Raw genomic sequence first — 26412 nt, 5'->3', positions numbered from 1 at the left:
ATTTTCGGTAGGCGAAGAAGAGTTTTTTTTTTTTTTTTTTAAAAACCCCACCCCATTCCCACCACCCTTGATGGGGCTCGAACTCTTGACCTCTTATATATGAGACCAAAGCCTTACCACCCCACCAAACACACACACCCAGGCGAAGAAGAGTTTGATCTTCCTCATGATCGACAAATATTCTTTTATGGTGCAGTAAATCAAAACGGAAATCCAGTTAGAAGCAGCCCCTTTCTACATGCTATCTTAACGCCAAATGAGATTTTTTCGCCTAGGAGGCGGATCAATAACCATCTATTTTATAGTCAAAGTTATAGTCATAAATCTAATTCATCAGATTTACATAACTTTAATTGGACGAAATTTAATATATTATCTCTCTGTAATTAAAAGAAAAGTATATAATTTCGATCTAAAATATCCAAAACTAATGGTTCCTTATATTTTGTGGCAATTTGACAATTGCACACTTACACAATTTACTAGATAAAACATTTTCAGACCAAAATCTTTGTCGTGTAACACTCTTCCTCCAAAACCTCCCCAAAATCATAACCATGCTCTGCTCCTTTTACTCTTCTCTCATCCTTAATTAAACCCCTCCTCAAAAACCCATAAACGCTTAACCCTCTCTAGCATTGAGGAGATTCAGGTTTCCCCAGCTAAGAAGTTCAAGGTTGGACATCCCCTCGGCAGGAAGAACAATCCCAAATCAAAAGACTTGAAGCGTAAGAAGCTCAAGATGTCTGTTGAGCCTAAGCCAAGAAAAAAGCGCGCGTTCAATACGGCGGTCAAGGAATCTCCAGACTTTGTGGAGAGCATGGATGTGATCAAGGGTCAGATGGTAGCTGTTAGCACTCCTGAGAGGTGCCCATGAGTAGGGTACTTCGTTGGAACGTGAAAAATTAGGGTTTCTTCTTAAGGTGTTTCGGAGCAAGTCCAATTATTGATGAACAACTCGTGCTCCCGGATTTTGAAAGACACTGCACTATGGATAGCAATTAAACATAGTTGTACAACGTCTAGTATATCTCGCGTGGGCGAAAGTGATGAGCCTAGTGAATCCAAGCAGGAAGTGAATATCAATTATATCGGCTCAAATTTTGTGAAGAAGAATGTGAGAATGGAGCCGCTCTGTCATGGACTTGGGTTGCAGCTATACATACTATTGTGCTTGCAGGACAAGGAGGGTGGAATTAAAGACAAACCCGGGATGAATAGTGTGAGTCGTTATTGTCTAAGTGGTCTTTCTCTATGTCAAGTTGTCAACATTATACTAATCAGATGAAGCCCATGACCAATCTGTTGGAACCAGTTCATCCCCTCTTCAATAATGTGTCCTTACAAAAGTATCACGAAGCACGCGAATTCTTAATCATTCGAGCAACAAGAAATAACATTCTCCTTCACGATTTGCTGGACATTGTCTGCAAGTCATGGATTTCAATTTTGTTCCTGTAACATCTGTGAAGTCATTTGATTAAATTCGACTGGAGATATAGCTAGGTTAACAAAGTAATTGATTTTAGTGTTTGCATATTGAGCAATAAACTCCAACTTTGTCCGAGATTTATGGAAGCATAGGTACAGATTGTAACAAATCTAGCTAGTACAATAATCTTTGTCAGTCCAACTTGACATGTTAGAAGTGTTCTTCTTCTAAGTTCCCTCTTGTATGTTTTCTGATGTTGTCTTCTTAATGTCCACTTGTTATAAATAATAACTACAATTGAATTAGGTTAATGATTGGCAGTAGCCAGTAGGTAAGTTGAATGGTTACAACCTTCCTGAAAAGTCAAGTCCTTGTATGAATGGACCAATTTCTAACGCTAATTGGTCACTTGGACCTAATTCTCTATTACAATGTACTTTTGAATAATGAACAATGAGGGATGAAATCTGCTGTCCCCAAAAATACTGTGCCAAACCAGTCCCCATGCATTCATTGGTCCACAAAGAATAAAATATGGAACAAAAGATTAAGAAAATATTTTCTTAATCTTTATGGACCAATGAATGCATGGGGACAGGTTTGGCACAGGGTATTAGGGACAGCAGATTTCTTCCCAATGAACAATATCGATCACATGCATCACAGCAGATTTCCAACTTCGTTAATTAATGACTTGAAAATATGAAGAATACTTAACCAAAACATCTTGAAAGTGAAGTTAATTTCATGAATATAATATCTATCCAGTGCGATGTATGGAATATATATAATAAGATTGAGTGTTAGAGTATTCATATTCATCAATTATTGATTTCTCAATCTAATAGAAGCCAAAAAATAAGATGAGTCGAATAGTCTCATTCCAAATAACGAGAGATATGTAAAAAATAAGTTTGATATTTTGTGTTCGATTTTGACAATTTAGTACAGAACAAACAAAATCCAAGATTAATATTGACATGTCCTGAACAGCATCACAAAAGTCCATGGACTCCATGCCATTGCCACCCTCAAAAACCGAGATTGAAGATCTTGAACCTTAACCAAGAATAGATCCTGCCCAAAGTTTTATTTTCCCACCACACACCATTCCATCCGAGTTGACTCAGTACTTAACCGCCGTATAACGGCCAAATTTGCCACGTAGTCCTATGCTTCCCGCCGCACGATCAAACAAAACCATCCGACGGTGGAGAAAGCCCAAACCCTTTTGGGAAAGAAGATTATTTGATTACAGTAAAGTGTCTAGGTTCTCTTCACGGACGCGAGTGGGTCCCACTCTCCCCCTTTAAAAAGTTAAACCCCCCTCTCTTTCTGAGTCAGCTCTCCCCTGTAGTTGGGTTTTGATTTGCTTTTTCTTCTCTAATAAGAGGTCTATTTGGTCTCTTGGGTTTGTGGTAGCTAGTTCAGATTGAGAGAGTCTGGGACTCAAAGTTTGAGTCTTTTTTGTTTTGAAGTGACTGGTTTTGCTTTAAACACTTTAAAGTTTTGTTTTTGATTTGTTTGATACTGAAAAACTTGAGCTGGGGCAGCTGGGCTTTGGCCACAGGAGGCACGAGGTGTGTTTCTTCTTCTTCTATTCACTTTTTCTCTGACTTTGTTTTACTTCTTTTTTTTTGGTTCAATCATTTTGGGTTTTTGATAAGCAAAAGAAGCAAGCTTTGGTTTTTTCACAGTTGTTGTTTGTGTTTTGTGGTTGAAGTTATCATCTGGGATTTCTTCACTTGTTTTAGTTTCTGTTGAAGGGTTGATAGAACCCAGAAAAAAAGTAGCTGGAAAATAGTGTAGGGAAAGCTTAGAGAGCAATTTAGATTGAGAAAAGTGATAGGAAATTGGAGTTTTCCTTTGTGGGAGATGGGTAGGTTTGATTTTGAAATTTTTGCAGGTGGGTATGTCTGTTTTTGTTGGAAAACCCAGGTGGGTTTTTTTAGATCTTAGAATATGGCATTGAGTTTTCAAAATACTTGGTGGGTTTCTGTTCCTTTCTCTATCTTTTTTTGTTTTTGTTTTCCAAGTGAATTTGAGTTCATCAGTTTTGAAAAATGGTGAATAGTAGTCACTTGGCTGCAATGTTGAGAGCAGTAGCTCTTGGGTTGTTAGTTTCCTGTTTGGCTGTATCTGTTTCAGCCAGTGATAATGATTTTGTGAATTGTAATTGTGATGATGAGGGTTCTTGGAGCATTCAGAGCATTTTAGAGTGTCAAAGAGTGAGTGATTTCTTGATTGCAATAGCGTATTTTTCGATCCCTATAGAGCTCCTTTATTTTGTCAGCTGCTCAAACTTTCCATTCAAATGGGTCCTCCTTCAGTTCATCGCGTTTATAGTCCTTTGTGGATTGACCCATTTGCTCAATGCTTGGACTTATTATGGCCCTCATAGTGCTCACTCTTTCCAATTAATGCTTGCCCTCACCATTTCCAAATTCCTCACGGCCTTGGTCTCGTGTGCAACTGCAATAACCCTTTTAACTCTTTTCCCTCTTATTCTGAAAGTTAAAGTAAGAGAGTTGTTCTTGAGGCAGAATGTGTTGGAATTAGACCAAGAGGTTGGGATGATGAAGATAAAGAAGGAAGCGAGTTGGCATGTCCGTATGCTGACCCAGGAAATTAGAAAGTCACTTGATAAGCATAACATATTGTATACAACTCTCGTTGAGCTTTCAAAGACATTGGACTTGCATAACTGTGCAGTTTGGATGCCGAATGAGAACAGGACAGAGATGAACCTGACTCATGAGTTGAAAGGGAGTTCTTCGAGAAATTATAGTCGTACTATCCCAATTAATGATCCAAATGTGTTGGAGATAAGAGAAAGCAAGAGGGTAAGAATCCTGAGGCCTGATTCCGCACTTGGAACTGCAAGTAGTGGTGAGTCTAGCGAATGTGGTGCTGTAGCAGCAATTCGGATGCCAATGCTTAGAGTTTCGAATTTTAAAGGGGGTACACCACAGTTAGTTGATACTCCTTATGCTATATTGGTGTTGGTTCTTCCAATGTCAGAATCTAGAGTTTGGAGCTATCATGAAATGGAGATAGTGGAAGTCGTGGCTGACCAGGTTGCGGTGGCTCTATCCCACGCTGCAGTGCTTGAAGAGTCTCAACTAATGAGAGAGAAACTGAGAGAACAAAATCGTGCACTACAACAGGCTCAGAAGAATGCAATGATGGCCAGCCAAGCAAGGTACTCATTTCAGAAGGTAATGAGTAATGGAATGAGAAGGCCGATGCATTCCATTTTGGGTTTGCTGTCAACATTTGAGAATATGAGTTTGAAACAAAGGATTATTGTAGACACGATGGTAAAAACTAGCTATGTTCTCTCCACTTTGATAACTGATGTCATGGAGATGTCAGCTAAAGATAATGGAAGGTTCCCACTAGAGATGAGGCCTTTTCAGCTTCACTCTATGATCAAAGAAGCTTCTTGCCTTGCCAAGTGCTTGTGTGTGTACAAAGGCTTTAGGTTTGAAGTTGATGTTCAGAGCTCATTGCCTAATCAGGTGATGGGGGATGAAAGAAGGGCTTTCCAAGTAATCTTGCATATGGTTGGATCACTTCTGAGCACCTATAATGGAGAGGGAACTGTCATCTTTCGGGCTGTTCTAGAGAGTGGTTCCGAGAGCCAGGATGATAAATTGCAACAAATGTGGAGAACAGGTACGCCAGATAAGTATGTATCTGTGAGGTTCGAATTTGAGATTAGTGACGGAACCTCTCATTCCAGTGGAGTATTATCGATGATTGATTATGATGGTAGGAGGAACAACAGCAATGAAATTAAGAAGGGCCTGAGCTTCAGCATTTGCAAAAAGATTGTCCAGGTAAGTACTGCAGATAAACATCTAACGTTTGTTTACTTTTGTGAGATCTTGAGTTGTATTGTATTTGTTGCTCAGCAGTCAGACCACGATATTTGCCTTTTTTTTTTTTTCCTTAATGACTAGATGAACTAGGTGGTAGCATCATAGCAGAAATCATTGTAATGCCAGTTTTTAGTGCAAGTAAACTGTTTTACATATAAGAAGCTTCTATCTTTTAGAGGTCTGAAGAAAATATATGTATTTGCTTTTGCTAAGCAAAATGATATTGGAGCTACAGTTACAACCATAATAACATTCGCTTTACTACACTTCCTACATATTATCATTAAATCCAATTCATTTCTACATTAATTCAAATCCATGGAATTGGTTCTACTTTCAATAGACTTCCATATAGTCTTTCGTCATTGCCTTCTTTATACAATTAAGCCTTAAACTGTCTAAACTCTGATAAGGGCATAAGGCATGTGCAGTAGATACTATCTTAAGTCCTGGGAAAGGGGGACATGTTATATATCTCTAAGGCACAAATAAGTCAATTCTTGACTATTTGCTTGTAAAACATCATATGCACTTCATTTCTAGTGGAAAGTATGATACTTAGACTCACAGTTTACCAGTTAGGCAAGAGATTAAATTGATGTGTATTCGAATCATAGGAGCTAGTAATCGACGATTGACGTTATTTTAATTTATTATGTGTAATGAGCATTACATTTCATAAATCAGTATGCTCTTTGCATTTGAAGCTGTTGGAAAACATATTGCATCATATCTTTCTACAACAAATTTCAGAAAGGTTTTTGAAAATATGAACGTTAGCCCCTACTGCATCTTTGTCAGATGAATACCCTTTTTTTTTTTTTTTTTCAACTTGATAAGTTTGTCCCCATCTGTCCAGTACTCTGTCCCCTGTGTGCCTTATTTATGGAATTTGAATTGATGTGAGAATACAATGAAAGAACAGAATATATCATCTCAGTATGTTGACAACTTATGAAGCTTTTGTAACAAAATTTCTGCAGATGATGCAAGGAAATATCTGGATGTCCATGAATCCAATCAATCTTGCAGAAAGCATGAACCTTGTTCTCAGGTTTCAAGTCCTTCATTCTGTTGGGAGAGCTATGTATGTCGCTGGAAATCTCTTGGAGCAACCAAATTCCAACTCAGAGTTCAGAGGACTCCGGGTTGTAGTAGTGGATGATGATAATGTAAATAGGACTGTGACCGCTAAACTGCTCCAGAAACTTGGCTGTCAAGTCAGTACTGTTTCTTCGGGGTTTGAATGCCTGAGTACCCTTGGCAGTGCAGAAAATCCATTCCAGGTTGTTGTTTTGGATCTTCACATGCCTGAAATGGATGGGTTTGAAGTGGCAATGCGAATCAGGAAATTCCACAACCCTAACTGGCCACTGATCATAGCCCTGACAGCAAGTGCGGAGGAATCTGTGTGGGAGAAATGTCTACAGATGGGAATGAACGGACTGATCCGAAAACCTGTTATTTTGAAAGGGATGTCGGATGAGCTTCGGAGAGTACTGCAACGAGCCGGTGAAGGTCTGTGACTAGTTTCCAAGTCATAAACTGCAGATCCTCTCAACTTATTCTTTGGAGTTCTCCAATGAGCAGGAACTTCTCCACCTTAGATATATTAAACTTGATTTCCACTTTAGATTTTGCTAACCATGTGCTTCATATTACATGTTTTCAATACCAAATAAGTATGATAGTCTTACATATGATAGTTTTATATGATGCTAAAGCCAAGCTAGCATACTCATATATTCATGTAAAAGTGACAACAATGTTATAATTGATCTACTGAGATATGTTTACTCTTGCGCTCGATTCAAATCGATTGTCTTGCTCTATGAGATTCAGTTCACTCGAGCTTGTATACAGATGAAATTGAAATTACCAACTATATAAAGAAACTTTACTGTATATTAACGTACTAATGCATTAAGTAGACTATATCTGATACAAAGGCATGCTAACTCTATGTATAAGTAGACTAGCTTGACTTGATCTCAATCGGTATGCTAACTCTGTGTAAGAAGACTAGCTTGACTTGATCTCAATCGGTAGTTTAGATGTATCGGTAGTTTAGTACATTTAATGCATTGTCGATGAACTTATATTGTTGGTGAAAGGTCATTTATACCCTTCTCCCGTTTCTGCTCTTAAACCTCAATTTGTTAAAGAATGTGAGGGGAGAGAAAGCGACGCCGTTTCGCGCCAAACCCTAACCTCTACCGGCGCAAAAGCGCGGGCTCTGTGTTCTCAAATCGGTGAAGACGAGAAGATGAAGAAAGCAGAGTACTTCAGCAAGGACTTCGAGTGGGACGAGCTGAGAGTCGAGGTAGAAAACGACCCGTCGTTTAGCTACCATTTGCTCCCATTCCAGCCCTCTCTTTCAGTTGCAGAAGAAGCTGAATCTCAACCGTGGAATGACTTTCATCACCGCCATTCATCTGGGAAGTTCTTCAAGGTCTCTATCTCTTTACCCTTTTCGTAAAGTTTCAATCTTTTTGGGTAATGAGGGTTTATGTGATCAAGTTCATGAGGTTGTTCTATTTCTGTATACCCAAAAATGTGATAGAGAAGTTTGAATTTATTATAGGTTTGAGGAAATAATGTAAAGTTTGCATCTTTGTGTGTGAGTGTAACTTGTGACTTGGGTTTGAAGTTGTAATATAATTTAGAAGTTACCCCTTTGAATCAGTTTTTGTTTTGGATAGTTTTTCGGGTTCGATTTGGGTGTTCTCTTGTTTTGTTTTTTCAAGGGTATGTGATTTCCGATGCAGGAAAGGCGATATTTGTTGCAAGAATTCCCTGAACTAGTTAGCTGTGAGGAGAATTCTAGGGTTTTGGAGGTGGGGTGTGGCAATGGCAGCACTGTTCTTCCAATATTGAGGTAATGTTTCAAAGTAGAGACGAAATTATGCAGGTGTTGTTATCGATAAGCGCCTAAACGCTTAATTGGGACATTCAAAGGGAATGTGTGAACTGTGAGCTTTCTTTATGACATATTTATCTTTAGAAAGTACTATTTCCTTTGCAGGGGCAACGAGAAAGTCACGGTTTATGCATGTGATTGTAGCACTGAGGCCCTTGAGAAGGCTAAGGAGACGATTTATGCTTCTAACATTGTTTCTATTGAGCATCGTTTCCATACGTTTTGTTGTGATTTCTCTACCTCTGGGTTTCCAACATGGTTGACCTACAATCCTTGTCAAGCAAATTTTGAACAAACTTCAGGTTAGTTCCAATCGTTTCACTGTTTATATTCTTATATGTGAAGTCTAATCAGTCCCATATGCAGTATAAAATTCACACTTCTGTATGTTTCTCCAGATGGTAGAGGGAATAGTGAAACCTGTCTTGATGATTCAAGTTCATTGAAAGAAAGCAGATGTTGCATTGGTGGGGTTGATTTTGTTACCTTGGTAAGCATCCATTACATTAAACTGGGATATTTTAGATTAACCTTTGATAATATAGAACCTAAAAGAACAACATGCTATCTGATATCAGTCTCCTTGTCCTTTGAAACTTGTAGCCTCTGATGGTTTGGCATTTCATAGTTCAACATTACCATATTCAGTTGATAAATTTTGATGATTTATCTGCCTGCCAACTTTTGTGTTTGAAGGCTATATATATTACAAGGTGCATTGGTTATACATATTAATATGTGGCGTATTACATCATAATTCTAACTTGGATTAGGTTTTTAATTGCCATTTTTCACGTGTGTATTGGCTTTATCATTTCCTTTGCTTTTAAATCAAGTACGCATATATTCCTCTTGCTTTGCTCTAAGATTTTCTTTTGTTTCTGATATGATCGTTTGAAGTGGTGAAATTTGGTGGTTTGGACAGTAGAGAAAATTCTCCACTTATCTGGGACAGCTCACAGCTCTTAACTCACTCATCTTTTGTGGTCAATAACCTTGGTTGTCCCTTAGAACTTTTTGAATGCTTACATCTATCATAAAGTTTTCCTTTGAAGTTACTAAAGATAAAGCTTAGTGGGTAAAATTACATAGCTTTATCAAATTGAAACAGACCTGGGAATTTGCTGGACCCCAATTAGACTTCTTTAAAATTTATGTGTTTCGCTTTTTCGACTACTATGTAAATCTTAAGTACACTCATGACTTTGGAATCTTTTCTGTTTCAGAATGGACATGGTGCTCCCCTGTTTTGACTTGTGATTTGAGTTGTGATACTGTAATAAAAAATAAAAAAAATCAAATTATTTGGTGATTTCAGTTCCTTTTTATAATGTTGAATGTCAGATATTCACACTGTCGGCATTATCACTTCAGAGGATGCCAAAGTCCATCAAGGAGTGTTTTTCTGTTATGAGACCTGGAGGCATGCTTCTATTTAGGGATTATGGTAATTGATCAATTTAAACCTGGTTTGGACTTGGAGTTGTAAAAGTTCATAAAGAGCTCTTACACTTCTTTCTTTTCTTTTCTTTTTTTTTCCTTTTTTTTTTTTGGAAAATGTTTCTTTCTAATGTTTTTCCTGCTGACAGAAGTTCAGTGTGATGAAATTCAGGCCTTTATGACATGAGCATGCTTCGGTTTGAGATGGACAAAAGAGTGGGATTCAGGGAGTATATGCGATCAGATGGAACTCGATCTTATTTCTTCTCATTGGATACTGTAAGGGATCTATTTATGGGAGCAGGCTTTATTGAGGTACTAGAGAGGGGTTAAAAGTTTTCTGTTATTGCCATTACACCTATTTCTCCAATTAACTGGGAGTAGGATTCTTATATCTCGTCTAATCTAATTTTTCATATTTTCAACTGGTGGTTGAGGTTAAATTTAGGATTAAGGGAGGCAAAGCCGATAGATAAATATGCACCTGATTGCTGCATTTTTCAACTAGCTAATGTTCTATCATCATGCTTTTATCAGCTTGAGCTTGAATACTGCTGTGTTAAGTCGCTGAATCGTCGAAATGGGAAGAGCATGCGAAGGGTGTGGGTTCACGGAAAGTTCCAAAAGCCTGTGTGAACTGTTAAATGTATTGCTGAGATGCCCCTGGAAGAATTATGCATGCTTGATGCTTGGTCTAAAATGTACTTTCCTGTGGATAACAATTTCATGGATCTGCATATGGTAATTGGTAAAGGCGCATAGACTTGGTTCTCGATTAATTATCTGAGCAGAAGCTGTTAGATCAAAGGCTAGAATTTAATGTAAAAGATCAGAATCTTTTGCCTAATGAAATCATTGTTGAGTGATCTCTATGTTAAATGTCCATACAATGGACTGTAATAATGCTCCAAGGGTTTAAGCTGTGGTTTCTAATGAACCGTTTGTCGGACCTAACATCTCAATGAATAGAATCCTATACGAAAGTGGTGTACAATGACACATAGTTGCATATCACCGATGATAATATAGATTTTATGATTCCATCAACATAATAATCATGGAACACTATGCGGCTAATCTAGAAGATAAGCCTTAAATCCTCTACTTATATGTCAAGCAACAGTTTGTTATTTCATCATTGGATTAAATACTTGTTACTCCTCAAACTTTTGCCTGAAAAACAGTTTAGTCCCTCGCCTTTCAAATTAAACTGGATAGTCCTTATTCTCTCTAATTCTCACACAACAGGTCCAAAAAAGGTCTAAAATGACTATAATACCCCCAAGATCCTTTTTTTATATTTTTTTTCTCTCTTTTCTTTTTCTCTTTTTTATCTTTTTATTTTTAATCATTTTTTTAATTTTTTTTTTTTTGCTTCTGTCTCTGCTCTCTGCTCTCTCTCTCTCTCTCTCTCCCCACCCCCCTCCTCGTCCTCATCGCCGACGACGATGCACCCGCACCCCATCCCAACTCCTCCGACTCATCCCCGTTCTGCGCCACGTACGAGGAAATGGTGGAGAGCGGCGACCCGGACTTCCAGTGGGCCCTGCCGGAGAACGAGTGGGACCCGATGACGCTGAACTACACTTCCGACACGACTTCCTCGCCCAAGGGAGTGGTCCACTGCCACAGAGGGCTCTTCATCATCACCGTCAACTCTCTCCTCGACTGGGCCGTACCCAGACAGCCCGTCTATCTCTGGACGCTTCCGATGTTCCACGCCAACGGCTGGAGCTACCCGTACGGGATCCCACGCTTCCGTTTGTGAGCCTGAAAGATGACGTGGGGCGGAGGCCGACGGAGAAGGAGATGATAGAGTACTGCAGAGGAAAGCTGCCGAATTTCATGGTGCCGAAGACGGTGGTGTTTATTGAGGAGCTGCCGAAGACGTCGAAATTTGTATGGGATTGAAGGCTGGGTATGAGTGTTCAACTAAGGGATTGATTCGATTGAATTCGAGATTTGGGGGTTGGGATTTGTGGTTGGGATTCGATGGAGCAGAAGAGGCAGATGAGGGTGAGAGATTGGGGGTTGAAGTGGTGGACTGGTTCTGGAGCTCGGTCCTGGTTGGAAATGGGATCGGAGCTGGAATTGGGGGGGGGGGGGGGGGGGAGAGAGAGAGAGAGAGAGAGAGAGAGCAGAGAGCAGAGAGAGAAGCAAAAAAAAAAAAATTAAAAAAATGATTAAAAATAAAAAGATAAAAAAGAGAAAAAGAAAAGAGAGAAAAAAAATATAAAAAAAGGATCTTGGGGGTATTATAGTCATTTTAGACCTTTTTTGGACCTGTTGTGTGAGAATTAGAGAGAATAAGGACTATCCAGTTTAATTTGAAAGGCGAGGAACTAAACTGTTTTTCAGACAAAAGTTTGAGGAGTAACAAGTATTTAATCCTTCATCATTTGTATCAGAAATGCGAATGCATAGTAAGAGCTAAGAACTCGTACATTTAAGACTATTACTAAAGCAATGCTCACATCATCCACGTGTACGGTTCCGAGCTGCCTACGGTTTCGTACTGCAACGTCCATTTTCTTTGGTCAAAAGAGAACCCATACCCAGTTCCTTTGGAAATGGTACCAATTATCTGAAACGATCTGTTTGTCCCATACTCCCATCTTATCCTACTATTCTTACATCTATAAAAATACATGTCTTTTCCAAAGTATCAACCTGAAGGCCATGAACTGTAGTACGTCTTTTTCTTTCCCCTTTTTAGATACACTAAAGAAATAAAATAAAATCACAAACACAGTCCATTCCTAACTGATCTAACCAGAATGTTAGGAACACAGATAGTGGAAGACAATTGAATCAAATTGAAACTTATCTTCTATCATGACTAAAATTTGCTAGCTTGTCTACCACGGAGTTGGCCTCTCGGAATAAGATACAATAAGAACAATTTATTGACCACAAAAAAAAAAAAAAAAAATCTAAGTTGTTTCTGTTTTGAGTTTTATAACCTTCCACTTCAAGTATCCAATATTTATAACATTTTTCCAATGATAGATCCCTATGCAATCAAAATATATATCTGAAAGAAGTTAAGGTTGGCATGGTACAAGATTTTTGTTTATATATAATATATCAATCGATCATAGGTGACTCAAGTAGCCAGTGTTCCTCATTTTATATTTCTATTTATGGAGTTCGAGTAATATATCTTTAATGCAATAGAAAAGCAAATACGGTTAAGATTGCATATGATATCATTTGAAGGATTGTGTGTGTGTCTACATTTTAGAAAAGCAATAGAAAAGAGAAGTAATTTGAATTGAAAATAGAGATGATATGTTATTTTGATATGTGCATACAGCTTTCTATATAAAGATTAACAGGTTGAAATGATTAAAGGGAATATGCATCTCCACTCTTTGAGTTTTGGGCATAGTTACGGCTTATCCGGTTTTGCTCGAGTGGTAATTAATTAATTAGTTTTATTGTACGTACCACCTTACCATTCTGTTTGTTGTTTGTGTGTTTACTATTGTCATTCACATTCCCTAAAAGTTATAATTAACAATAAAGAGAGCATGAAATGATGTGTTAACTGTTATTTTTACGGCAAGAAAATGAAATTTTTTTTTTTTTTAACTATATCCACCAAACTAAATATGCCGGGCATAGACCCCCAAGAACAAGAAATAAAACACCAAAACTCAAAACCAACCCGAAAGAAAGAAACTAACTAATTAAAACATAAGTTGGGAATATCCGAAGATCCAACCAAACACGATTAAAAAAAGAGATAACATAATCAAGTGCCAAGTATCACCATATCATACTCGATGAACTGATGTTGTGATTTGCCAAATTATCTCCAACTCGTTGCCTTTGCGAGTAATATGAGAAGAGTGAAACTACATATGAGAAATATAGTGCAAACAATTTCTCCAGTACACTTAATTAGAAAAGTTTAGATCCACTTCTAACCAAATATGCTTCTTAATTAGAAAAGTTTAGATCCACTTCTAACCAAATATGCCTCTAAAATCTCTAACCCATACGAATATATTCATTGGCTTGGATCATAACGATAACTTTAGCAACAACTCAATTAGCTAAATTCATCTTTTTAATAGCCACTCACTATCAAAAATTTAGACAAACCCTTAAAGCAGATAGTCACTGGACTCACTACTTATAAATATTCATATCTAGATGCTATAGAGATCATGGCTTGAAATTAACCAGAAGCTAGAACGTCAAATTAAGAAGAAAGCATACCTAGTACTAATTATTAACTAGCTCAAACGAATAAAACTTGAAGATGTCCTAACCTATAGCATCCAAGAGGCACTTATATGAAAGTTAGGTCAACGTACAATCCACCTGCATATATAAAATACGGCCAAAAACGACGTGCACTCCACGGCAGGTGCATGTATCCAATACCATTTCATCAACTATAAAATTTTAATCCTTTTTGTTTGCATCATCATCATTGTCATATACACATTCATGTTCATCTCTCTCAGAGTTGGAAAGTGATCACCAACACATGCTCTTCTCCACTGGTGATGATGATGCATATGATTCCCCAATATCGATTAAACTTCACATTATTTTTTCGGTCTGAGATTAAACTTCACTTTAGTTTAATCAACTTAATTAATAAATTAATCAGATGCTCAACTTTATTGTGTTGTCCTCATTTCCTTAATGCACCAGGTTTTACGGATTCTCCAATTCAAAGTATTATAGTTTAATTTACCAAGACTTTCAAACATGACTGGACGCTTTTAAAATGTTGGTAAAACTACACCAGCAAAGACAAAACTACTACTGGTGCAGAAAAAGGAGGCTGTATTTGTTAATGTTGGTCTTAGTCCAGAGATTAATTATTATCTTAATCGAAGGTAATGGGGACTTAATCAATATTAAACTCGACGCAGGTGGGGTCTGCATAGGCGCATTAGCATAAACAAAGCTGCTTTACCATACGAATGTTGTGTGCAAATTACTAGTGATATACTAATTAACAAATTAGGGTTCATAGATTAAACAAGACCATGTGAATCCATGTGAAGAGGGTCCTCCATGCCACCAAGAGAACATCCTTTTGGAGAGACATTATTATATTAATTGGGTTTTAATTGGTATAAATTACTTTTAGTGTTTAGCCTCTTTTTATGGTTTAACTTGGTTATACCCAAGTGGCCAAGTACCATATATAGCATGGAACGATGATCCATCCTTTTCAAAAAAAAAAAAATGGAACGATGATCCATTGTGGAAGCTCTAGTTAATAATTGAGATTTAAGATGAGCCTTAATTTTTAAACATATCTACTAAACCATGGACTAAACCATATGATCTAATCTTAAATTTCGTCGTGCTCCTGCTCACTTCTTTTCATGTCCCATCAAAATTAAGACACACTCTTTAGCTCAGGGTTTGTTAATTATTTTATATACCCAAAGGTCCTGACATTTGTTTGTTTTAAACAATTTTTAGGGTTTCATATACTTTCATTTCATCTTTTTGCAGTACTTATTTTTTAATTAGTCATTGGAATTCCAACCTAACATAATTCTAACTAAGTTTTTCACTATCTCTAACTTGATGCTATTGTGAACTTTTCTAATTGTACTTTTTCTAATTTTTTGTTGCAAATTCTAACTTAACGTAATTCTAACCGAGTTTTTCACCATCTCTAACTTGATGTTATCGTGAACTTTTCTAATTGTATATGTACAATTAGAAAGGTCCATCCATACTCAAGTGTGAATAAAACATCAGTGTTAAACAGTAATTTGCTGCATAGAGATATTAGTGAATCTCAAGTATAAAGTCTAGAAGGGCTTGATTAATAATTGACAAGGCTGTTGCTCCAGTGATATAACTATCAGTACCTTGTAGCATTTGAAGACTGATTTGGAAGTACTAAAGAGTACAAATTTCATAAATTGGGAATCTGTTTAATAGTTTCATTGGATGACCATTGCTCATTACAGAGCAAAAAAAAAGACCATTGCTCATTACGCACATTCATGGAACTAGAAAATGTGAGAGATGTCAGAAAGAACTTGTAGCAACTCAATTATTATAATATAAGGCAAGCTAGCTTTTCTCCGTGGCTCTTCAATTAGACATGTAGCAAAGTTTTTCAATTCGGATTTTACATATATAATATGGTGTGCTTGTAAGTGTATACATATATTTTAGACAACGGTAGCCAAAGTTGGACAGCAATATTGTATTGGTTCTATAATACAAGCCAGAGAGGTTGTTTGCATAGCTATTAGAATATAGAAAAATAGCTATATACTTAATAAAGAACTGGAGAAACAAAGGGGATGATCAAAGACCAATCTATAAGGTGATCGAAGAGCAAAAGAAAAAGCAATCAATGACTTCCAAACCCATTTTGTATGAATTGTTTCACTTATACTTCTTGCCTTCTTGGCCAGAATTGTTTTGTTTATTCTGGTTATTATTAAATTAACCATTTATCAAACTAAATTGACCAATTAGATCGATATATGAAATCTTATATGATACCAGATCCCACCAGAATATATAATCAATTAACATGCAAGAATAAAATACAAACCCAAAATATTTTGAGAAGGAACTAGTTTTAAAATGCATCACACAGATCAAGCAAGGAAAAGATGTACCATATAAATCATAAATTATATGGTAATGTTAATTTAACAAATATTACCAGTTGATATAAAGCAGTGGAGGAGAAGGAGGAGTAGTAGTAGTGTACTAGTTAGTACTAATAGAAGAAGATCAAAGAAGAATTATGATAAGGATGATGATTGTTGATTTCAAAGTGAGAGCTTCTAGCATTGATATATAGTTATTGCAAATATACAGATGATAGTACTTCTCATGATGATCATCATAATCTTCTTCAATACCTCTAAATAATTAAGTACAAGCACAGAATACAGCTAGAAATACATGCAGCGCGCTAGCTCATCCTAATTAATTTCCTTCTGCTTCACCTCTCAAAATTAAAATTTTAAAGCGTAGAGGATATATTACTCTCTGGTTGATTCGATTAAAATGGAGGTCTACCTCCACCATGAGCCCAATTTGAATATGCCTCATGGTTCAGCTGCCCTCCACCGTTCGGAACCAAACTAGGCGGTAAATTGTAAACCCCGGGCGGCATAGACGAATTCGCATCGCCCAAACTCCCCCCAATACCGGGTGGAGATCCACCACCTCCAGCCGTCTGCCCCGAATTCGGGGCAGGCGGCTGATCATCCTCCTCTTGATCCAAGGGCAGTCTTTCATAAGTAGCATTAGAGAAAGTGGCTGCTATTACCATGACCGGTCCAGAAGCTATAAGAGGGCCAACCACGCTTCCTCCGACGACCTGTCCCTGCCCGCCCGCCAAGTATATGGTCATTCCAGTCGCCCCTGGTGGTGCTGGCCCGGGCAAAAACGCTCCGGTCAGGGAGAGAATCTCGAACCTTCCATGGAGGGCCATGACCGCTCCGGGAGCTGAAGGCTGCCGGAGCGTGACGTTGGTGACGGTCCCGCTGCCACTCATCACGCAGACGCCTCTCTGCCTCGCCCTAGCGAACTGCGCCACGCTTTCAGCTATGTCAGCGCCGTTGGCGATCTCCATGACGTGGCTCCGAAGGGCGTTGGGGCTATCCCTTGTCACGAAGATGGGTGGTTTCGGCTTGTTTTTAGATCCCGGAGGGCGTCCTCTCGGGCGCCTGTTGCTGCCTGAGACTTCGACGGCGCCCTCCTTGGGGTCGTCGCCGCTGACGTTGTCCCTTTCATCATCATCGTCGCCAGCTGATCCTGATCCACCTCCACCACCAAGGAGGTGGCTAGTGGAACTGTTGTTCATGGAGATTCCCAGATCTGGTTTCATTAACTTCATCGGAGTGCTGCTGCCAGCTGAGCCTTCGTGTTTCAGTCCTCCGGGTAAACCCACCTGCCCAGCCCACCATGCCATGGTCTTAACTATACTCTAGTTAGGAGGTCGAAGAAGAAGGAACAGACATACAAAGAAGAAAGCACTCTTTTTGTGAGCAACTAATTAAGAGAGAGAGAGAGAGAGAGAGGTGGCAGATCAGAAAAAGGGTTGGTTCTGGACTTCTGGTTTTAGGGTTAACTTAGGGAGGTGGGTGTGTGCTTTGTTAAAAGAAGCACCTGAAGGTCAAGGCCTATGTATGTTTCTTTCTTTCTAGCTAGAGTGAGAGAGACCTTGTTCCTTTGAGTGAGAATAGGTGAAATAGAATCGATGGAAATGAAAATGGGGGAATTAAGGTGGTATGTGTCGGTCTTCGGAATTAGGGTTTTTGTTTTTTTTGTTTTTGTTTTTGTTTTTTTGGCGTAGGGTCACGTGCATGCGCGTGACAACTGAGAAGGTGGCCTGCACGTCCTTCACTACATAGACTGGTTCTCTTTGCAAAGAGAAAAAGACCCCGGTGACCTGGAAATCATCTCAGAGTTTCTGAATTTCCATTTTCATCTGCTTTCATATATTGGTCAAAGCTCAAATTAAATGATCAACTACTCTTCCTATTCAATTGATAATTATGTTTACTTACCACAAAAGTTCTCTGTATTTGGAGTATGTGGCCTTTCTGTTTTTCAGTTTTCACATGCATATAATGTAGTCTCCGATCAATATATGTAAGTACTAGCTACGGTTGTTTTCCGGCCAATTTGCTGTTTTATCCGGCAGAACATATTTGATTTCTTGTATTCTCGACTCTCCATATATTTATGTACAAACCATGCATGTAATTGAGTATATGGAAGGAAGATACTTAAAAATTGGGATTTCACATGCACAAATAGGGCCGTCCCAATATAAAATGAGATCTAAGGCGAAATAATAGAAAAGATATTTTTAACTCTTCATAAGAGATCTATTCATTGTATTTCAAATATAAAAAATAAAAAATAAATATTACCAATTGAGAGACAAGAGATAGGCACAGACGTATTAGAGCAGAATAGTAAGGAATTTCAAGTTGTTCAGGAACTAAAGTCACATTTTTTTTGTAAATGGATAATATGAAGAAAAAACTATTCATTTTTTTATTATTTTCTATAACCCGATAAAGAAAAGGCAAAAAAATTGAGTTTTGTTAAATAAAGCATTAAGCTTTTTTAGATAATCAAATCTATGTGATGGTTTTCTAAACTCTTTATCTCATATTAGGATAACAAAATAGATTTGTCAATCTTGAAAAGCCTAAGCTATTGCCTTAAGAAAATATGAGGCCTCTCAAAACCTGAGGCCTACGGTGATCGCCTTGGTTACCTTGGCCAACGGACGGCCCTGCACACAACTTATATCTAGTTAGATTAAGTCTAATTTTTTTTTCGTTAAAAGAGGATCAAATGATTTCACTCCTACTCCCATGGTGACTCGAACCCATGACCTCGATCTTAGGTAGTGGGTGCTCGATCTAACCACTGAGTAACACCACTTCGTCTAATTAAGACAATGAAAGCTCAAATTTTACCATGTGATTAATTAATGAGAACGATTTCAGTGCTCTGATGCATCCATGTATAAAATTTTTAGCGTGTCTTACACATTATACCTCTAATTTAAATTTAAATTGAATTATAATGAATAAATAATAAATAAATGATAAAAGAAAAATCCATATGTAGATATGAATTGTAATTAAAGATTGTTCACCAATAATAAAAATAATGCAAAAAGGAAGACACGCTAGAGTCTAGAGGAAAAGAAAAGAATGCTAAAAGAGTGATACTACGAAAGAGGAAAAGCAGATGCCCTGTGGGATGCCTGAATAAACTGCCATATGGCATATACGGCGGGGAAAGGAAAGAATGCAAAGAGTGATACTGAATCAGGTAAGAAGACTGCAAGTAAGAGTAAGAAGACCGCAAGTAAGAGTAAGAAGACCAACATGTTGTCGAGGTTGTTAGCTACTGAAGATGGAGCTGGTTCTAACCCAAAGGGGAAGGAGATGGCCCTAATTTAATTTTTTATGCTATTAGAAATTTGGATGCAAGCTTTTTTTTAAGTGCGAGTGACTTCTACATGCTTTTCTGAGATGTTTCTAGTTGTTATCTATACCACAATTGCATGTTGGCATATTAGACTGGATGAACGTTTTTTTTTTTTTGGTGCGGCTATTGCCACTCTCAATCTATTTAGTTCACCCTACATATAATATTTTACACTGAATTTTTCAATTTTACCCTTAAATAAGAATGAAAAAACAATTAGACCTATAAAACAAAAACATAAAAAGGGAAGAAAAAAAAAAATCCGTGCTACCTGCATAAATTCTAGGGGAAATGATCATTATTCAATTTTAGAGTTAATTAACCCCACTTGCCCAAACACTCTAAGAGTTTGCCCACTTACCCAAACACTCTAAAAGATTATTTCCCTAATACCCAATTAATTATTTTTTTATTCTTTTTTATTTATTTTTGGGACTTTTTTGCCCTCTCCTTCTTTCTCACTTAGAGAGAGAAGTCATCGGAGACCTTGCCGGACTCCGGTGACCAGTGGCCGCCGCCGACTCCAGTGACTGGTCAACGGAATCCCGAATCCGACTACCGGACTGGTGACCAGATTCCGGGGTCTGATTTTATTGCCCCCTAATAATGTCCAGTAATCATATTATTGCCCCCCAATAAACATATTATTGCCCCCCAGTAACAAGTTTATTAGGGATCAATAATTAATGAAAAATGAAAATGTTTATAATTTTGAAAGTTTTTGTAGGTTTATCCAAATAAATAATCTTATTATTGCCCCAATAAACATTTTATTGCCCCCCAATAATCATATTATTGACCCGCAATAGACATGCATAACTCCTCAATAACAATTTTTTTTTCATTTTTCTTTCTCCTTTCCTTAGACATGTATAAGCCTTCTGCCAAATACCAAAAAAAAAAAAAACAGAACGACGCCGTCCAACAGAGTGACGTCGTCCGAGCGAAGCCCAGACCCGAACTTGGAGCGTGAGCTTCGAAGCTTCCCAGACGTCTGACAAACAAAACTGGCGTCGTCTGTCCAGATCGCCTCTGTCCGGGAAAGGAAAAGCTCGTCGTCGTCTTCGATTTCACTCTCGCATAGCTTCGAGGACGTTGAAGACTCTCACCTGCATTTATCCGATTCGGATTCTGATTTGGTTTCGGGTCATATCCACATTGAGAGCAGCGTCGTCGGCGTCACTCAGCCTCACCGTGTTGCCGCCGTCTCCGTCGCCATCAGGATCCGAACCTACGCAGGAAAAATTGATGGGGATGTTCCTCGCCGGAGAGAGAGAGAGAGAGAGAGAGAGAGAGAGAGAGAGAGAGAGAGAGAGAGAGAGAGAGAGAGAGAGAGAGAGAGAGAGAGAGAGAGAGAGAGAGAGAGAGAGAAAGAGATCGGTCAGCAGCTGTAGAGAGAGAGTGAACCTGTAATTTTTTAATTAATTGAAGGTTGAAATTGTCATTTAACACTGAATTAGGTAAATGGAGTTAAAAAACTCTTAGTGGAGTAAGCGGGCAATTTTGAAGCTGAAATTGGGTAAGTGGTCACGGCCCCTAAATTCTAATGATGATAATAACATGGAGAAGAAGATCATAATTAATATTGCAGGTTTGCAAAACTCAAGAGTCGGCATTACAAACAATTGCAAAATTGTTTGTGACCATTAAAAAAAAAAAAAAACATTACAAGCAATTAATTATTAATGTTCAATTAGAGGCTTAGCTAGCTAGCTCTTGATACAAAGCCTATTTATAGAGATAAGAGATACCAGATTTTCAAATTGTTCTTCATAATTTATTGAAGGAATAATAAGTATGGATAACTAATGAGGAATCGATTAGTATTGAAGAAAGGTAGAAGAGCTCTAGAGATCAATCAGTTGTGGAATGAAAAACCACATCTAACAACAAAAAGAAACAATAAAAAAGAAAAAAGAACAAGGCAGTGATGACAGCAAAACAATGGCAGATGTTAGTGATTCTCGTTTTTGAATTTTATTTTCTTATGATTTATTATTCTTTTCAAAAAAAATTTAAAAGGGTATAATTGAAATATTTAGTTTTATTTTTTCTTGTAGGGTGAACTAAGTAGATGGTAGGGTGACAATAGCCGCACATTTTTTTTTTATTAGAAAACGAAGTTGTCTTGCTTGGTTAGGTTTGCTTCGTGCGAGGGTTTCATGACTTTAATGAGTTTAATATTGGTTTAGATAGGTTTTTCTAGTTTTTTTTTTTTTGCCGGATTTCTTATAGAAATGCATGTTAGACTCTTGGCTATTTTATGACTTGATTACTAATAATAGTGATTCCTATTAAAAAAAAAATGATAGCATAATATCATTTAGTCTAATGGCATAAACCTCCCCTTCATAAGTGAGAGATCGCGAGTTCAATTCACTGAAGTCTAGTTGTTGATGTGATAAAAAGCTAATAATAATGTAACTATCATTATTCTCACTTCTCTTTACATTTTTGTCATATTCTTACTTGATTGAAAAAACACATGTAATATATATATATATATAGGGCCCTTCTAGTGAGGGATCCCTTTCTTTGGTCTTTTATAGGGATAGGGCATTAGACCAACTTTTCGATCATATTTTTGCATATCAACCGTTCAGTTTTTAGGTCCAAATGTATAGATCACTTCTACAAATTTTCAACCAAATTGATTATTGTTAAAGCATTCAAAATGGCGATTTAAGATTATAAGTATGAACGGTTCAAGTTTGACAGATTTGGTTCGTCCATTGATTTAATCTAGTTTGATACCTTAACGATCACCGATTTGGCTAAAAATTTGCAGAAATGATCTACATATTAGGACTTAAAAACTGAACGGTTGAGATGTCGAAATGTGATCGAAAAGTTGATCTAATGCTCTATCCCTAGAAAAACCAAAAAAATGGATCCCTTAGTGGAAGGGCCCTCTATATATATATAATTGTTCAACCAAAAAGCACCCCTAAACCACCCCATTCATTTGGGAAGGGAAGGGGCCTATGTATTTGCATGACTTATGTAGATTTTATCCAATCTACACTCAAAGCTAATCTCTTATTGGTCTTGTTGCCACACTGCAAAAGGAGAGCTCATGTGAAATTTTTTTTTTCTCACATAACAGTGGTGAAACATAACAAAGTATTACAGTTGTGTAACATAAAGGGCCTGAGGTATGGTAAACTCGGCCAAAAAATTCTTCTAGTATGTTTCGAACTTTTGATTTATGGATTCAACAGTTCAAATTACAAAGACATTATTGAGTGTGTGATTTTACTCCAAGGTGACTCAAGCCTTGATTTTATGGTCCTTACGTCTATTGCATATCTGTCAAATTGTTATTTGGCAGGAGAAACATCAATTATCCGAGCAGTTATAATAGAATATAAAATAATCATTACTGGGTAAAAAATATATGAGATTCCTTTGCATGAACATTAATAATGATCTAATCTATCATACAAAAAAAAAATCAGGAATTTTTTCTGCACTAGAATATATATATATATATATATATATATATATATATATATATATATATATATATATTTTTTCAAAAGGCGGAAGACTAAGAAAATCATGGAAAGAAAAAGATTGATATTTTTGAGTTGCATCAATTGGAGTACCATTTTGACACCAACAGTCATTTCATTGCGTGGAAGAACTTGAATAAAAATAGGAAGTGAGATGGTTTGACATGTTTGGAAGTGCCATAGGGCCGGGGGTCACCTTCTAGAATTCTAATGTCATTCGAAATTTATATGTGTCATACGCTAAGTATTCGTAGAGAATGACTTTTGAAATATACTTGTACTTGCGGAACATAGACATTCTAAAAATCATGTTTCACCAGTGAATAGATTAAGAAACATGACAATTGGAATAAAAGTAGAGCTTTGCATGGTTTGCACGTTAGGAGGTACCATGGCCGGGAACACCCGTGAAAAACAATAACATATCTAAATATGTTAAACTTTGTTAAACACTATTTTTCTTATCATAAACCAACTATCCTTGTAGCATAATTAAATTTAATTGACGGAACACCAAAATCTCAATTTTTTTTTTAAAAAAAAATTATTTTTACTTTGGAAAGTAGTTAAAAAAAAAATTGGATCATGATTTTTGAGTACTGTGAGTTATAGAAGTGTTTAAAACTCATTATTTAAGGGTGAAAATTTTGATGAGAAAATAAGAACATACAATTTTGGCCAAAAATCATGTGCTTATAGCTCACAGTTTTGGGTAATTTCATGGAATTTTCTTTTGGGTGAAAATTATGGGGTTTCTTTCTCACCTTAAGAACAAATTAGTAAAATTATATTTATAACGCCTTAAACTGCACCCCACCAGCTTAAGCACGTCACATTGCAGCAAATCTCTAAAACATAAACCGAAGGCTCAACTTATATTTTTAGAACCTGCAAGGCAATTTGTTAAATAATTTTTTTTGAAAATGCACAGTGGTAACATATTAAAATTTTTGAGGTGAAAATTTTATAAGTCAATTGATTTTCACTTGTTCATCTAAAGATGGTTCGATTACGATTTCGAATGATTATCAACTTAACAATTTATCGATGTAAAGACGAACCGAGAGTCAACAAGTTCCGAATAATAATTCGAAACAGGAAAAATAAAATAGAAATTAGGAACCTGACCTTCCATTAAATGATAAATTGTCGGAAAAGTCTCCACACACTCAGCTTCGTCCTCCAATCTCGTCACTAGTGCACAGTACCTGCACACACATACACACTGTTGTAAGGGTGAGCTTTCATCCTCACGGCTCTGTATGACATACCCCGGCTAGGTTCGAAAACCAACTAAAACCTTATTCGAAAACGAATATTTATAAGAACGACAAACTTAAAATATTTTCCTTCTTAAAATCATATGCATGATTCAAAAACTACGCGCGCGCAGTTTACCTGATGGCCTAGTTCCGTAGAACCAATAACCGACCTTACCAGTTATAGAGCGTCAAACTTAACATACAATTTACACACACGGAACCGGATTGTCATTGCGATCAAAAGCATCAGGCCCACCGATGTAGCTTACCCACAAAATATTTAGGGGTACTGGCTAATCCCAAAGAAGTCATCGACCGCCTTTCCGCTCTCACACACAGCTATCAACAAAATTATAAGCACCTTAACTTAAAAACAATTGTAAATTTCAATTAACAATATTTTCATCACGCATCACATACAATGGCGGACGCAGGAATATATATCTTTAGGGGCAAGGTGGAATAGACTCATTTATTAACATATTTGCACCAAATGGGAAGCAGAGGAGTGCAATCAAAGAAACAGAATTTAATAGACTATGATGCTCAGCCCTTCAACTTGGAAAAATAATGTTCAATAGTACAAAAGGTTTAACAAAAAAGAGCTTGCAGGAGGAAGATTAGCCAAATCAATTTCTACACGAATCTGTTTTGATCTTTCACTCTCCATGAGGGGTGATGATAACTCGTCTGATGCTCGTTTAAAGAATCTCTCTATCTTTAATCTTTCACAGCTGCAATTTTAATAGAAAAGAGTAATTTAATTTAATCTAATCAACAAAGTCATCGATTTGGAAAGTAAACTAGAAGATGAAGAACTAACCTTCAAGACCATCAATCCAAGACTGAGTTGCATAAGGGCAGAGATTGCATGAAGACTCAAAGAGTCGAAGTCGGACTCAATCGAAGAAAGTCTGTAAGTATTGAGTTTGTTGTTAGGGGAATGGAGATTCTCAGTGGAACAAAAAGAATGGGAAATGGGGTCGTATGGGTTTCTGGGAAAGGCTTCAGCCTTTACAGATATTTAATTATATATGATACTGGTTTGGTGAAACAGAACAGCAGCATACGTCCATACATATCAACAATCAATTATCTATTATATATTATATAAACATAGCTGACATAAAATATTAAAAAAGGATCTCAGTTGCCAAATGTCAAAAGCTGACTGGGGGAAGTAGCCCCCACTCGTCCCTATGTTCATCAGTTCATGTTATCTGAAATCGCCCCACTTGGATTCCAAAAGTGTACTATTTCACGTTATCTGAAATCACAAATCTTCCATTCATCGGGTAACTGGAGCCGAAATCCGACATAAATAACGTTATCAGCCAACGATAATAGTTTCCAATTTCACTACAGCAATGTTTCCAATAAGATGGAGAGACTTTTAATGATAAGATAAAACTGAAAGTGAACCAATTTCTTACCTTTGCCTCGGTTCCAACTTAAACCCAGAAGCTTCCCATGTCTCCTTTCACTCCTCCAATTTGAACCTCAATTAAAAGGATTTCAATAAAAACCCCCATTTCCCTGACCAAGCTTTGAACAAAAGAGACGAGAGAAAACTCAGCTTTTCCTTCAACCCTTAGTCAACGTACTATAGCTCGCACGACGTCGGATAATAGCGTAGAGTGATTACGGTAGTGGTGCTAATGCTTTTGACGGTGGCTCGGGTCGGCGGAAGAGAGTGAGGAGAGTACTGTTCACGCAGCAGAGGAGTGCTTCGCAAAGAGGAGCGAGAAGTCGTACTTCTTCTAACTGAACGTCACCTCTCCAACCTTATATACTCCAATTTTGCAAGCTGACACTTCTGTCCTTAAGTTGAGGTTTAGGGCTACAATTCAGCCTCCACCCAAACAGATTGGGCTACAACTCTTTCGGTTTCCAAATATACTCAAGTTGAGGTGTTTTGTTATTGAGCATAAATTCTTTGGTCAGCAACTGACCAGCTGAACACCACTGATTCTTTAATTTATAC

At 37.3% G+C, this 26412-nt stretch overlaps 3 protein-coding genes and 1 long non-coding RNA gene across 6 annotated transcripts; 2 read left to right on the top strand and 2 right to left on the bottom strand.

Moving 5' to 3' along the window:
• The first annotated feature begins 2772 nt into the window (after positions 1-2772).
• LOC133719758 (protein EIN4) lies at positions 2773-7125 on the top strand. The gene is made up of 2 exons (XM_062145930.1): positions 2773-5274; positions 6300-7125. Exons 1-2 carry the CDS (start codon positions 3496-3498, stop codon positions 6840-6842), a joined length of 2322 nt encoding a protein of 773 aa, XP_062001914.1. The 5' UTR covers positions 2773-3495; the 3' UTR covers positions 6843-7125.
• A 143-nt stretch (positions 7126-7268) lies between these two features.
• Positions 7269-10670, top strand: LOC133719760 (uncharacterized). Of its 2 annotated transcripts, none has more exons than XM_062145933.1 (7): positions 7269-7768; positions 8085-8194; positions 8342-8538; positions 8635-8726; positions 9611-9683; positions 9849-9991; positions 10214-10670. In XM_062145933.1, exons 1-7 carry the CDS (start codon positions 7583-7585, stop codon positions 10310-10312), a joined length of 900 nt encoding a protein of 299 aa, XP_062001917.1. In that variant the 5' UTR covers positions 7269-7582; the 3' UTR covers positions 10313-10670. The 2 variants fall into 2 exon arrangements, with proteins under 2 accessions (XP_062001917.1, XP_062001916.1); XM_062145932.1 differs by having other exon boundaries at positions 9581-9683.
• A 5776-nt stretch (positions 10671-16446) lies between these two features.
• Positions 16447-17909, bottom strand: LOC133721487 (AT-hook motif nuclear-localized protein 20-like). Its single transcript, XM_062148116.1, has one exon. It carries the CDS (start codon positions 17604-17606, stop codon positions 16692-16694), a length of 915 nt encoding a protein of 304 aa, XP_062004100.1. The 5' UTR covers positions 17607-17909; the 3' UTR covers positions 16447-16691.
• A 4821-nt stretch (positions 17910-22730) lies between these two features.
• On the bottom strand, positions 22731-26309 carry LOC133721591 (uncharacterized). 2 transcript variants are annotated; one of them, XR_009852236.1, is made up of 4 exons: positions 25862-26309; positions 25252-25727; positions 24295-25162; positions 22731-22960 (listed from the first exon to the last, which is right to left on the bottom strand). It is a non-coding gene; the product is annotated as an uncharacterized LOC133721591 (long non-coding RNA). The 2 variants fall into 2 exon arrangements; XR_009852235.1 differs by lacking the exon at positions 25862-26309 and having other exon boundaries at positions 25252-25855.
• Positions 26310-26412: the final 103 nt, after the last annotated feature.

Source organism: Rosa rugosa, chromosome 7, assembly GCF_958449725.1.
Source record: "Rosa rugosa chromosome 7, drRosRugo1.1, whole genome shotgun sequence".
Classification (NCBI taxonomy): Eukaryota; Viridiplantae; Streptophyta; class Magnoliopsida; order Rosales; family Rosaceae; genus Rosa; species Rosa rugosa.
The sequence above is the reverse complement of the archived record's forward strand: the minus strand, read 5'-3'. Positions and strand labels throughout refer to the sequence as shown.